The sequence below is a fragment of the Nothoprocta perdicaria genome, unplaced genomic scaffold (assembly GCF_003342845.1).
Source record: "Nothoprocta perdicaria isolate Ctin4 unplaced genomic scaffold, notPer1 scaffold_86, whole genome shotgun sequence".
NCBI classification, from domain to species: domain Eukaryota; kingdom Metazoa; phylum Chordata; class Aves; order Tinamiformes; family Tinamidae; genus Nothoprocta; species Nothoprocta perdicaria.
The window spans coordinates 987907-1003232 of NW_020456154.1; the positions used below are offsets into that span (position 1 = coordinate 987907).

Here is a 15326-nt window from a genome sequence, read left to right on the forward strand (position 1 = left end):
GACACAGTTGGTGGCAATGTTTGGGTAATGCACCCAGTGTACAAAAGTAACTAATCAATCATAGAAGCTCCATGATTTTCTCCGGATCTGGAAATCTCACTGGTCTTTTGCTCCTGACACGTAAGTGCAGTATCTGTCTGTTAATAGCTTCTGATGCTAACTGTACCTTAGCTGGGCAATCATTGCAGTCATTTCAGTTAGTGCCTCCTGAAAAACAGAGCCAAATGGTCATTTATTATTTTAACTGCAACCTCTCCAATGACCTCTTCTTAAAGGAGTGTAAGTTGTACCAGCCACAGCTGGACCTTCTCAATACTTAAAGATATACTTGAAAGATCCAAACATAGTTTGATGTGGAAAACAGTAGCTTGCAAACACAAAATAAACTGTTGTACATTGTACTGAACATCCCACTGTGCAGCTGAAATGCATGTGCTGATATTGTTTTCACTCTATAGCTTACATTTCATTTGACTCATTTTAGAATGTAAAAATATTGCATTCGTTCAGCACCAACAGCTTGTTTGTCTAGTGTCTTTCATACAAATTCTGGACTCAAAATCTCTATGCAGAGTTTAAAAATACACAGTGGGAGAAATAATAGGAGAGGAAGGGAGAAATTCAAAAGAGTGTCAAAGACACTGGAGGGTTTTTAAATGGTGCATTCAATATTGCCAACCCCACAGCTTCAAAATAAAGCATCACATCCCCCCAAACAAAGACTTTTTTTAGAAAAAATGCAAATTCTAGATTCTTGTCATTTGCTTTTAGCATTTTAGTGTTTAGCTTTCAAGTTCCAAACATTTCTGTGAAACTAGAATGAACTTGCTTTAAATTCATTTTAAAAGGAAAGCTGAGTGTGGAGTTTCTTGGGAATTACTAAACACCTCAATCCTGTGATCAGCACGTGGAAGATTGGCAGATTCAATGAACCAAATATTTAGGCTTTCTTGCCTTAGAAATACTTATCAGTAGTAGCTGCACTAAAATCAGCAGAAGACTTCCACTGAAAAATGTGGAAATCCTAGATCAGTAACAAGGTGATCAACCAGGCCTGCTGTCTTTACAGTGCTGCTAAGTGTAATTTGATTTTATTCAGCAAAATGTTTAGCTCAGAAAATTTCTAAATTTCTACAAAGGCCAAGTGCAGACACCATTTGCACTTGCAAGGCTAGGCATTTGTTTTGATTCCCATTTTGATTTGCATGGGATAACACAAAACACTAATGAAAAGCTGAATTCTTCAGGTTCACCAGCAGCCAGATCTCCTCTTCGTAGCAAAGGTGTTGCAGTCCTACGTGTCTCTCTCTCTCTGCTGTCTTGCCAATGCCATAAAGGCAGGTGTCCTCCTGCTGCTGTCTGTGCTCAGCTCTTACCAGGTGACCACAGCAGGAAAAAGGGAGTGAGCCGCTTTGGGAGCTTGAAAGCTGAATTGCTAGCTAGGATTGTGCAAAGATACAGGGCCTTTCAGAAGATTTCTTCTGCTCTGTATCAGTAGGAGGAGAGAAGCTGGAGTAGGGGTGCTTAGGCTTAGCTGTGGTAAAGGCTAATATCCCAACATAAATGCAACCTCTAACTTTCATATGTGTAATATGAAAACAAAATCATCATGAAATTGATGAAATTTTGAAACTTCTTGTATCTTTTTCCTGGAAAAATATTTTCCCCAAATACGTAGTAATAACATTTCAAAAGAAACACACTTTTTTTTTTTCCTCTCTCTCTGGGGAGTACATGGCTTCTGCTTCTTTCCCAGCTGGTGATTTTTCTATCAGCTATTATTTATACCTGCCTGGCTGCATTGGCCCTAGCTCATGTAAGCCAGACTTACATGAGGCATAAGCACATTTTAAATAYTCCATGCAAGTCTAAATAAACATAGGAGCTTTCAAGAAGCCRTTGTGTGGTTGGATGCTGTCTATAGCTACTACAGGTACTCTATGTCATGGAGTCTGTTGCATAAACTGGTGATGCGCTATTTTGAAACTAGCTGGACATGCTCTGCAGATGCCCACTGTTCCTTTCAGGAAGACACGACACCATGATTCAGCTCTGATAATTTGCTCTTCCTCACTTTCGGTGGACAGGCACCTATAGCCTGTTCTGACGCATCTCTTCTAGGGCAAATATGTCTTCACTATGGGTGACATGTGTCCTTCTTTGTATGTTATGGAGAACAATTTACTTCCCTTCTATGAGATTAAACCACTTTCAGTCATTTAAATCTGCTATCCATTCTGCTGCTAATATTCTCCATACCAGTTTCAGCTTGTACTAATCTTTCTTGAACATGGGTGACCAGAGCAGTATTCAGTATTCCAAGGGAGGTTTCATCAGTGCCTTGGGCAATAGCATTAATACTTCCGTTTGTACAGAGAAATGTAACTACATCCATTGCCAATTGCATCAGGGACTCATCAGCTAATTTACCCTCAATTCAGTTATTTCTAACTGAAGAAATTCTATCTGACAGCAAAAAATCTTGTTGCAAATCTCTCAGGGCAGAACTTCTTACAGCACTCTATTAAATTTCATTTCATTTCTATTAGTGTAGTTCATAACATCATCCAGCCCTTGCTGCTAATATTGTTAGCAAGTTCTCAAGCTGTATTCAAAACTTGAGTGTTTATAGCAGATAGCTATCAATAAATACAGTCTCTTTTCCTTTTTGAATGTATTTTTGACTCCATACCTCACTTTTCTTTGTCCATATTCTTCCTTTTTAGACCCCTAAGTTGGTCACATTCCTCTCATGGTATTTAAGAATGGTAACTTTCAAATTGGTAACTAGGAAAGATGATGATAACTAGGAAAGACAACAGCTAATTAGGAAAAAGGTGCGCCAACCAAAGCTTTGACTCAAGTCTTTYCCTTTAAGATATGCACAGCTAATGCTAGTGCCTCTAGCTAATGGATATTTCCTCAAGTCCAGCACTGGAGATGCCCTGGCAGGAGATTTGGGAGGATGTTTCTACCTTTCTGCTGAGTGGTCTGTCATTTCTTTGTTGGGTGGCACAGGTAGTTCGGAAATGTCGTACCAAGGCATGTCATTAAGGTGGCCAGTTCTGGATTCTACTTTTGACAGAAACCTGTCTCCTATGTTTTAGATAAAAGCAAAGAAATCCCACTAAAGTGCAGTTGTCTAAATTGTCCAGTGCTAGAGCATAGGGAAATATAATTCCAGGAATAAAGAGAGTCTTTTTGTTCCCAGATTTACTTTGACTTTGTCCTTCCTCATTGGTGGATGATGTATTTCCCTTGAGTAAGAGACATGCTTCTGTGGCAATATTGTATAGAAGCCAGTGCTGTTCTGCTGAATACTGTAATCATTGGTTTAATGAGTSTATTGAGACAGTCAATGGCTTTTTTGTTTGTTCACTTTATTACCAGGGTCTTTTCACCTTATTCACTTGATGTTTGATGACTACGTATTGTACCTGCTAGAATCACTCCATTGTCAGGAGAGAGCTAATGAGCTAATGAGGGCAATGAAAGGAGAAGGAAGCACAGGTGAGTTTGTTCTTTTATTCATCTGTTGTCATTTTACTAAACTGGATTCATTCTTTTCTAAGTAAGGGCACTTCCCTGTCCTCAGCTATCCCAGAGAAGCATACCGGCTTCCATCAGTTCCATCACAGTCCATTTGAGCRGGCAGCCTCCCAGGTTAATATGTTCTCAAAGAGACCTAACTGCTTCATGATGTTATTCCTGATGTTTGGAATGCCATCCTAAGCAAACATTTGGTATTTTAGAAAGAGATTTTTGTACTGAATCTGTTTAACTAAACCACAATTGCATTTTAGTCAACTCAGTTTTGATTCTTGATTCTCCCATGCTAGTTTCACACTATATAAATCCACTCATATCCCTGGATTTGTACTACTCTAAGTAAAAGATGGGAGAAGTGAGCAAAGACAAAAACAAAAGCTCTCATTTCTGATACATTTTTGTTATGTGTACAAGTACAGAAACAGACTTGCAGTCCTGCTGCATTCACTCTGCACTGACTTGCCAGAGCAGGAGCAAGCAGAAATTGCCTTGAGTCACTCTGCTCAGGGCTCCCCTTGTAATGAGAAGTCCTCAGTGATCTTCTTTCTTTACATCTCCCATTAGTTTGGCAAGTTAAATCCCTCTGTGAGTTCTGGAAAGCTGTACTCTTCATTTTAGCTGTGACTTAATTTGCTTCCCTGGAGATTTATGGGAAGAAAACATTCCRGTGTTTAGGGTACTATCTTCTGGGTGTTGAAAGACTTGGATTTAATTCCTTGTCCTGCCATAGCCTTTTGTTTTTTTGACAAACAAGTTGCTCATCCCTGCACAGTTTTCACACAGCTTTAGGAGCCTAGACCTATGCAGAGCGTGAGCCTTTGTAGTCACTGAGGAGAGACAGTTACCACCATTGGCTGCTGGAATCCCCTTGAAATTCCTCCAATTTTCTTCCCAATGTCTGTAGAAGGAGCAGGAGTGCCAGGCTGTCTGCACATCAGTTTAAGTATAAAACAAGAAAAATGGAAAAATGGCACTTTCCTTTAAGAGGTCTTGAKACACTGAGGATTATTATAGTTTGCATGTGATAGAAGTCCTTCTTTCAAAAATTTACGTGACTCCTGCTATACTTTTACAGAAATGCCCTGTACAGAACTTATTGCTTGCATTTTTTTTTGAGTTTCACAGTGTTCTTTGAATCCACCCTAAACTAAGTGTTTTTGGTAACTTCACAGCAGAAATACGAGAAGAAATCATCCTGAGTGAACCAGCTCCTCCAACTCCCTCCCCAGTGCCGTTCTCCCCAGCTAAATCTGCCACCTCCGTGGAAGTGCCCTCTGCCCCCTCACCTGTCAGCAACCAGTCCCCAGAGTATGGGGGCATAGGAGCTACAACAGGTAAGCAGGCTGACAGCTGCAGGGGCTGCTATCCTCTCTTCTAAACATGATCTTGCCTTTCAGCTACCTGAAGTTCCTTCAGCCACCACACGCTAGTTCTCTAAAGATGAGGAGCTTTCTCCAACTGAAGCCTGTTTAAAGTATTAATTAGACTTTSTCACTCTATCCAGACATGGTGCACAGTGTAACAGGAAAAGGAGTGATGTCTGGATGCCAAAGGCCTAATGGTAGATTCCAGACTGTAGTTCTGGGACATTAGAATCTCCCTAGTTGTTGAGGGCTTCATAGAAGAAGGGCTATCACTTTATTTTTAAGTGGTTTCTAAAATCAGTTCAATTGTTCATATTTCTAGTAATGCTCCAAAAGAAATATTTATAGATAAAATACTTCTGAGCATCTCAGATGACTTTAATGTGGACTAAGTCTCTGAAAAATTTTATGTACTTCATGGAAATGGACTGGGTACTTTAGGGTTTAGTGAGGTTTTCAAAGTGCTGAACCACTTAGCTGCCAGTGGGTAAAATGGGAACGGGACATTTTTCAGCATGTTTGAGACCAAAACACTTTCAAATATGTGTGAGTTTCTCTTCCAAATGTTTACATGTTGAGAACTTTTGTCTTTCAATATTAGAGATTAGGAAATGGATGTCTGAAGCCTGTTTTCTGTTACATACTCCATTATGGCAACTCATGAGCTTGTAGTCTGATAAGCCACATAAAACTCCTGATTAATAGATCTGTGCATAAAGTTACTCAGTTTGTGGCTAGGATTATCCAAACAGTAAGCACAAAAGCAAGCCCCTAAGGGCTTGTTGTTTGGGCAACTCTGCTCAGTCCCCGAATGTGAAAGTCAACTATTAGCTTTTGCATATGGACAGGAGCTTCTGTCTGTATGAGCAAAAGGCTGTATTTTCTTAATTTACGGGGGGAAAAAGGCAGAACTGTAAAACACTTTTAGAAGCCCTCCCGTCACTGGAAATCTAGCTTTATTGCTCCTCAGTGAAATGGGTGGGTAATCAGAATGTGGAAACTATCACTCTTGTGACGTACTCACAAAGTTACAAAACCTTCTTGAAAGAATGTCAGAAAGTGATGATTTACCACACTGGATAATTTGGCAGAGGCCAAAGGACTAATAAATCTTTCTGACAAATGTTGTTCGTGTTTTCAAAGGCGCCACAGGGAAGCACAATGCATAGTTGTGGTGAAAAGAGATTTAAGAACATTTGTTCTTACATTGAAACTCAAGGTTTTTTCCCTGTTGGAGTTTATGCTATATTTAGGAGGGAAACAGGATGATATTACCCCCAAACAGTTAGACAAGAGCTATGTGATTCCTGGACATGGGAGGTGAGCACACGATTTTGCATCAGGCAGTGACTGAGCTATTATGCATCTTTGAGTCTTGAAACGTTGCTTTTGTGACTAACTTGCTCTGCAGACATTGTGGCCGGGTGGGGATGTTGTGATCTTATAGGCAAAACTCACACCTGAAGCAGAACTCTGCCCAGAAGTAAAAGACTGAAAAGTAGGTAACTGTCCACGGAGAGCCTACGTGTAGCATCGGCAAAGATGGAGACTGAAAGGACTTCTGTTTAGGCTGCAGATACTGTAAAGCTATGTGATTGTGGGAACTATTACCCCAATTAATTAACTGTATTCCATCTTTAAGTAGTGGCCTGTTTGCCAGCTCTCCGAGCATGCTTGACTTAAGTAACTGCCTGGCTCTTAGATATCCCTCCTGTATCCTCGCAGTAATGTGAGAGAATGGACTCACAGAAACACTACAGATGTAATTCCTTTTGGTTCCCATGTTATGTCATACTTTCTTTTACTCTCTTCTTGCTCTTTCATGCCTTCTTTCCCTCTAAGTGTTTTATCTTGCTAGTATAAAGTCTCAAGGTAGAAATGGATCATTTGGGGAGCATGGCTAAAGAACCTGCTCCTTCAGTACAGGCAGTAGAACTGTTCRAAGTTGTTCCCCAAGCAGAACATTTCAGGCAAGAAAGTAATTCCTGATTATTTTAGCTCTCTGCTTCTACCAACTTCTCATTTTCAGGCTGTTTTAGAAACCTCTGTTTGGATGAATGAGACTTTTGCCATCCAGTGCAGTCTCATTTTTGCTAACATGAAAATCATTTTTGTCTGCTACAAGCCAAATTTGTCAGTGCCAAGCGGTGGTCTGGTTAAGAGTAAGTACAAATACGTGAGCTTTTCCCTGTCTTAGTTGGGGCAATTAAGAATACCTCCATTTCCCACATTCTTCATACGGATGAGCTGATCACCTTCTTGGTTTGCTACCCATTACACCACAGATTGCAGTAATATAAAATAACAACCGTGCTTTCAAGTATACAATAGGTATCCAGCTTTCTTGTAACCGAGTTATAGGTAACAGTTTTACTTTAAAATAGAAGTGCTGAAAATGTGCTATATGATCCAACTATCCTGGGTAGAGAGCTAGAGAATTAATATTTTGAAAATAACTTTAGAAAATAAAATGGAAAACAGGTCTTTCAAAGAAAATGATGTATCAAACTAAAAATAAGGTAAATGTAAAAAGCGTTCTGGATTTGTTTTATATTAGAGCTTACTTCTGGAGGTTATACTTAAATGCCACTACTTATTTTATGAAACATCATTTATAAGGTAAATGTCAGACCCTGAAAAAGCTTTGGAAAACTTGAAAACTAAGTCCATTGGCTACCACTAGTTTTTAGTCCCTTAATTTAAGGCATTGTTAAGTCCTTTTTTCTCTTGTGGCATTAGCAATAAAAGTTAACTATTAACTTGCATTTCAATCTGCTTGCCTTCATTCAATGGTGAGCACAAAACCACAAATTAAACTGTTGAAATTGCATGACACCAAGCAAAAGAAAGCTGAATCCAATGTATAGTGTTCTAATTTAGAACATCTGGCATGCCTCAGCTAACATTTTATTTAAATCTTTTTGTTAGGTTGCTAGACATTTAAAAGGATAATTAGTCTCAATCCTTTCTAAGTCACAAAGACCAGATTAATGATTGTTCAGACTGCAACGATATTGTAATAAAAGTGATAGCAGTATGGCTGGCTCTGCTTTTGCTCTCTRCTCTTCCCGAAACTGTAATTTCTCATTTACTAATGCAATGCTTTTTTGACAACCAGAAATGAACTCTGCACTGTAAGTAGCTCCTAATGCATTAGCAAATTAATTATGCAGTTTACTATTTAGTTACAAGATATGTATGTCTGATTTAAGTCCTAATGTCAGCAGCAATCACTTAAAGGCAGTGTTTTTTCAGGTTTTGGAGAGGTATTAAAGTTCTGGGATTCTGACATGGGAGATGCTTGCATAGAGCTACCACCTCTCCTGATATGTGTGGTTTTGAATGCAGAATTGTTGAATGGTTGAGGTTGGAAGAGATCTCTGGAGATCATCTGGAGATCATCACACAATGACATTCTGTTTGTTCCTTAAAGTTCCAGCTCTTGAACTCTTATGAAAGTATGAGAACATYAGCTCTTGTTAAAGAATTAGTTTAATTCTTATAGCTGCAGGGTGTAAAAATCAACAGTTTCAACTTCAAAGGACAATTCTCCCCTCCAGWCTTTCTCAACGGCGGGTTTGAGGTTTTTTCTAAACTTGATTTTAAACTAATGTATTTGTTGGGGAGGACAGAAGAGGGAATTAGTCCTGTGTAAAACAAACATAAAAATCCAACATTGTAAAGTGGCTTTTCATTCTCTTTTTGTGTTGGTGAACATGATGACACCAGTGGCATATCAACAGAAAAAAATCTAGCTATCAGGGACTAAGTGCCTTAACATAAGTGCCTTATGCACTATATACTATGCACTATATGCACTGAGACAGCACATGCTCAGGGTGTGTGCGTGGCCCTTGGTGCCATCCATGGGTCTGTGAATGGAATTCCATATTTCCTTATCCCTTCTGGTTTCACTAGGCGTTAGGACAACACGACCATAGCTGGCCTGCTAGCAACTCCGTTTGTACGTTGGGCATCTTACAAGTTAGAAGCCTTCTTGGTTAATATGCCCCAAATCAAATTTATCTTTAAAAAAAAAAGAATGATGATAAATGAACTTCCTTATTTAATCAAACTCTGCATGTTCAGAACACAAAGCAGAGCAAAATATTGCTCAACCACTATTGTTTCTGYTTATTTCAGAAGGCAGTTCAGTTGGGTTTAGTTGTATCTAAAAGCAACTTCCTGTCCCGGAGTTCAATTCCGCAGCCAGCTGAGAAAACTAATTGTATGGAGCTGGGGCAGAGGCAGATTTTAGAAAGATAACTATCAAAATCTACAACTCTTCAAACATATCTCATTCCTCCTTTTCCACTCACGACAGTGTAAGCAATGTCCTCGCTGACCTCATATATACACATACATATACATACATAGTCTTCTATTATGTCCTCCTCCTTTCTCTCTGAGACTGGGGCACTCTGAAAGTAGCTGCATCCCTTCTGCAAAGGGAGAGAGAACAGAGAGGACTGTAGACTCTCAACAACATCTGGACAAGAAAAATCTTTGAACAACACCGTTTGTCTCCTTAATTCCAGAGTTCTAGAGTAAAGTCCAATATACATTTGTTTCTAATCCCAAAATCTCTTTCCTAGAGCAGTTGTGTGAGGTAATTTCTGGTAGGGGAAAAAAACCCCAAACATTTCTGAGGCACTTCTTGGTTAACAGAATTAAGTAAAGACATTCACAACTCTCGCAGTGCAAAATCTCTTAGTATTTCTCTCTCAGAGTTGTCCAGACAAGCACACAGCATGTCAAAATCTAAACTTTTTTTTTATAATTGAGCAGAGCTGACTGCCACTTATACTTGAATGCCAAAAGTGACCAAGTCCAAGGAGCTTGACCTCCCACAGGTAACACCTGACACAATTTGCTGTCATGGGCTGATTCATTTTCCTCAGGCTGAGAAAAGATCCTAACTATTTAAAAAAATAAATAAATAAATAAAAAGACTGTGACAGTGGCTTAGGGTCTGTCAGGTTAATCATATTTGCTAAAATGCCTTAGAATAAAGGATCCTTTGGCTTTGTTACTACTGATCCCTGTTAGAGTTAGGGAGGTCATGCTTTTAGTTCAATGGCCATAGTGAAGTTACAGAAAAGAATAAAATCAAGTTGAAGCAAAACTTGTCTTATGGGGAGGTTAGGGGAAGTTAAGAAGTTAAAASAGCTAACAGTATCTAAAGTAACTGTTTTTTAGCGAACTTTTTTTCTTTTTGTTTTTTCTTTTTTCTTTGTTTTGCCTTTTAAATTAGTCTATTTTAAACAAAGTTACAGATCTCCTTTTGGAAAATAGCACTAGGAAAATATGCTGACCGTTTGAAATAGCAATGTTGTGCTAGATTTGTGATATTATTAGAATAGGTCTTTTGTGTTCAGAGGAGGCTATTTGCTGGCTGCCTAAGTAGTTTTGGCCCCTTCCCCTGAACACATATTTTGCATCCAAGGTAGGCTTCCATACACCCTTCCTCAACTCAGGGAATGCCTGTGTATAGCTTCTAGCAYTGATGTGTTAGCTCAGATGAATATTCCTCTTCTTTGATCTTAGAGATCTCAGTGGTCCTCTGCAATGGGAGGAGATGGAAGACAGAAAATTCAGCAGTCGTTGATGAAAAATGCAGACGTGAAAATAGGACTTTGCMCATTGAAGAAAGTTTCTGCCATGAAATTACTAAATCACACCCTGTGGGAGTATTTCAGACTGGGTATAACTTGTGAAGCTTAGAAGGCTTCATTGAGACACAGAATGGAGCATTTCCTGCTCCAAAAGACAACTTTAGGAGAACTTTAGCTTCTCTTTGGGTTCAGTTCAGCGCCCTACTCCTCATTTGCAGGGTAGCCCCAGCCAGGATGGCCCCAAGCTGCAGCAAGAGCCGTGTTATCCAAAACAGCGGCTCCGCCAGCCACCGCGGCCACGTGGGGTGGCCGAGGGACACAGGTTCCTCAGCAGCTGCCTCCTGAGCCCGGCCTTCCCGCTGCAGGAGACAGCCCTGATTAAAACACTCAGCACCTGCCAGGCAAAGCACACAGCCCACTGCTTTGCTTTGCTCTTCCCACAAATGCACTGTATGAAAAAGGAAATTAAATCCAATCCCTGCCACATAGGAAAAGAAAGACACATTATTTGGAGGATTAAAAGGGCTGGACTATTTCTGTATGTTTTTTTTTTAAATAGATATAGATATAGATATAGATATAGATATAGATATAGATATAGATATAGATATAGATATAGATATAGATATAAAATTTGGGGAGCTACCAGAGTGTTCTCACTGTGCAGGTTAGTACCTCAGAGAGTGGAACAGAAGAAAACTGTGTAAGGGTTCAAGAAATATATAGTGCTAGGCACATCTTTTGCCAGTCCTTCATGGGTCTGGTCATACTTTCTGCTTCCCTTCAGGCCTCATCAGCCTGAGCACTAAACAGGCCAGCAGCCACACTCCATGTGAGAGAGGCTCCAGGTTTTGGTGCCTCATTCCTAAGGCATAGTAACTGCCTCTTCCTCCATTTCTAAGCCTTATCTCAGCTTTCTAAGAAGATGTTAGTCTCAAAGTACAGCATCACTCAAGGTTCACAGCCTGACATATTCCAGAAGCACCTCGTATCTTTGTCTCTCTGGGCACTCCAGCTGATCTATTTGTATTTTTATTAGTACCTTAGACATGAGTGTTTTACTCACTCTGATTGATGCCATTTCCATTATGAGAGCCTGTTAGGTTGCTTTTCTACAACCATTTCGAAGTGTAGCCCTTACAGGGACGACAGCTCATGTTACCTGTTTTCACTCGATGCTCGTTTGTCTGCAGGGGCTATGCAGTCCTACACGTGGTCACTYACCTACACCGTGACTACAGCTGCTGGGTCACCCGCGGAAAATTCCCAACAGTTGCCCTGCATGAGGAATCCACACGTACCGTCGTCGTCTGTCACGCACCGGATACCTGTTTACCCTCACAGAGAAGAACATGGGTAAGGCACTTCTCAGTCTCTGGCTTTCTTGTGGTTTTGGACAAACCAAAGCTTAGGGTTCTTTAGGAAGGGCAGTGAAATCAGTTTCTCGATGTAGTAGGTCTGTACTGTGAAGTATAGTTTCTCTTCTGGTTTTGTATTTGTTGCATGATTATATTATGTAATATTATGTATCAGTTTTAAAAAATCCTTTAATTTCCATTTAAAAGTATGTCTGGAGAATATTTTCTAAAAGGGATGACTTCAATAGATTCCCTTCTGTCTCTGACTCCTGTTTTCCTGGCCATGTTACATCCCAAAGGCCAAATGTGTACCAAGAACTGTCATATATCATCCTGCACCATGACTATTGTTAGTCCTGCTGATCAAAAGTGTCTGAGGTTTAGAGAACAGCCACATATTCACCATAATATTCTCATCCCATGCCCATCATGAACAAATAAATATTGAATTAGCACTGTTTGATCTTGAAATACTTCAGAAGGTCAAAGTGTCAGTGTTCATTTCACCAAACAGCATTTTTCATATGCCATCCTCTGAGAGAATGTTCATCTCATAGATATCCATAATTACAGAGAGATCATGACAAAATAATTCACGGGCACATACCTACATTAGCAGATGTCCAAATGCTCACGTGAAGCAACGGAGTCAAAGTCTTTGCCAGCGTGGAAGATTGCATACTGCTTGCAAGTAGATTAATTTGAATGCTGCATCTCCTTCCCTCTTGGATGTAGGCAGGTTTGGATTTCTATCTGAATGTCACTGCTAAGGAAACCTGGCTGTGAGAGAGATGGAGTGTCTCTGCTGCTAGGAATATGTCAACTTGCTGGAGACAAAAGTAGGGCAGCAGGAAAGTTCTGGAGCTGACAAGATATAGGAATGTGAACAGACCCYAGTAGGGCATTGCGTATGAGCATAAATGCAGCTACATATACACACATGAAAAATTATTGTCATTACAGCGGTCGTTTGCCTCAAGTAGGTGATTTAAGGAAACTTTTCTGTTTGGATGAATTGACTTTTCTAAAGGACAAAAAAAGACTTTGATAATCTGTCTTGTTTGCCATTTGGCTTTATATTTGACACATGTGTAGAAACAGTCTGGCGACGCTTCTGAATGATTCAGTGACATCTGCCTTCTTGTCTGGAACTGACTTTGTAAAATCATACAGATAGAGACTCTCTGTTAATCTGCATTTACATGGCAGTTAGCACAAAGATTTCCCAGTCTCATTTGCCCTTTCTGTGCTACTATAAAATATTTTTGTGTCATTACAACATRTGCCTATTTCAAGATCTACAGAGAAAACAGCATATTTATATTTTAGTTTTTGTATGATTTGAGTCTAATGTGATACAGTAATGGAGAAATGTCTGCAGAGAAATCCAGTGACCTTCCCCACAGTGTTTGSAAGAGCACAACCCATTAGGTGGATCTTTTGCAAGGTATAGTCACAGGTTCATGACATTGCTTGTTTAAAGGCATTAAAGGACCATATATTCAAACAAGAAAAGAAAAATAAGAGAGCTTGAATGCAAGATTCAAACAGATGGCTGCCCTGAAAGAAACAGAGAAGATCACAGTCTGTACAAAGATTTCCAGGTTTCTGGAGAAGAAGCATAAATGACTTTGAAATAGAGTGAGCAGCTGTTGTAGCCCCAAAGACTGAGCTGCACTCCAGTGCCAAGAGCCCAACAGAAGCCAYGAGCAGCCTGCAAGCCATGAGCTACCTGTAGGTGAAATCCCCAGCAAGGCAGATCCTTAGCCACCCAGCATTACCTGCAAGTTTTCTGATAGCACTTCTGCTGGGCTTCCTACCAATCTTGCATGCTAAAGATGATCCTCTGTGAGGTATAAATGCCTCAGAGTATCCAGAGCTAGAAGAAGAATGCCTAAAACATTGAAGCATTCCAGAGTTTGGAAGATCTGAGCTTTTGGAAYAACATAAAGCCCTAGCAGTGCTGAAAAGACATAAATACAGACTGTTGGCTTGGTATATACAGGTATTTTATTTGTCCTTGGGGCCRCTTTTCTGAAGTAAAATTCAAGCTTAATGATAAAAACTGCTCTCTATAAAATGAAAACTGGTTAAGTCCAAAAGCATCTGTAAGAAAAATGAAGAAATGGCTACATGACCTATTCCCTGTCATGCAAGCAAGCCCCACAGCTAGCAATACTAGCCTAGCTTTGTGACACAGGGGAAGCTGCAATGTTCATAACCCACTCTAACTCACTCTAGTAAAACCTCCTTCTAAATYGGCAGTAGGAGCCTGCACACGTATGTGAGATCATGACTGTAAACAGAAGATTTGTGATACTAATAGTCAGYTATAGAAGACATTTCCTAACTAGCCTATTTGAGGTTGGAGTGAAATAAGTAAGTAATTGTTCTTTCTTATATATCCTTCGGACAGGCATGTCTGATCTTTGAGTTCTAGAATTATTTCCTTCTGTTTCCAAGAGTGTCAGAGGAGAGGGAATTGGTTGGGCTTTCTTAAGGCTTGATGAGATACTGGAAAACTCAACTACATACATTGATACTCAAGTACGCATTAGCAAAACCAAAAGATGTCCTTCAAGTATGCCAGGTGAAGCATGGTGAATATACCAGTGGCACCTACAAGGACACACACAGAAAAAGAGCTAGTGAAACTGCTGGCTTCTCTCCTGTGTGACCATCTGCTGTGTAGTGTCACGTTGGATAGCTGCACATCATCTGTTAGCCTCTCTTACAGCTGAGCAAGCCCAGTTCGCTCAGCTTCTCCTTGTGCGCCATGTGTTGCGGCCTCCTGTCTTGATGGTCCTCCACTGGMCCCCAGTATGTCAGTGTCCTTGGAGTGAAGAGCCCAAAACTGGACTCAGTGCTTCAGATACAGTGTCACAGATGCCAGATAGAGGCAATAACCACTTTCTTAGCCTTTCTGTCCACACTCCTGCTAATATGACCAAGTAGCCCAGGAAGGCCAGGTTGGCCTTCTTTGGTGCAGGGCCACATTGATGACTCTTGATCAGTATTTTGTCCACCAGAAGCTCCAGGTTATGTTCAGCACAGCTGTTTTCTTTCCACTTGATGCCCTGTATGTTCAAATAAAAGGAAACAGCACTACTGGATTTTATTAATCCTTATAGCTCCATGCTCAAGTAAGCTTAAATGCTATATTTTTTCCATTAAAAAAGAAAAAACCATGAGTTTTTGACTAAAGAAGACTAGAAAGATRGTTTCTAGAACAGGGCAGAGCATCTTGATGCCTAGAGAAAGCATGAAGTGCAGTTGTAGCTTAGCAGAGCTTGGCTTTAGCTGGGAATCCAAGGGCACTCCTGGGCAGCTCTAGGGACCAGAGAGGTGGGCATTCTCCTCAGCCAGAGCAGAGGARAATTTCCTCTGCTCTGGGAAATGATGGCAGGTGTTTGCAGACTCCCAAAATGTCTGGAAGAGAA

The 15326-nt window shown here is 40.2% G+C and overlaps 1 protein-coding gene across 1 annotated transcript in view; it reads left to right on the forward strand.

Moving 5' to 3' along the window:
• RFX4 (regulatory factor X4) overlaps window positions 1–15326 on the forward strand; it is an 87908-nt gene that overhangs the window by 62599 nt on the left and 9983 nt on the right. The window contains exons 14-16 of the mRNA XM_026052256.1: window positions 3391–3510; window positions 4722–4883; window positions 11722–11884. Coding sequence (XP_025908041.1) covers window positions 3391–3510; window positions 4722–4883; window positions 11722–11884 — 445 coding nt within the window. The remainder of the gene's footprint in view (window positions 1–3390; window positions 3511–4721; window positions 4884–11721; window positions 11885–15326) is intronic.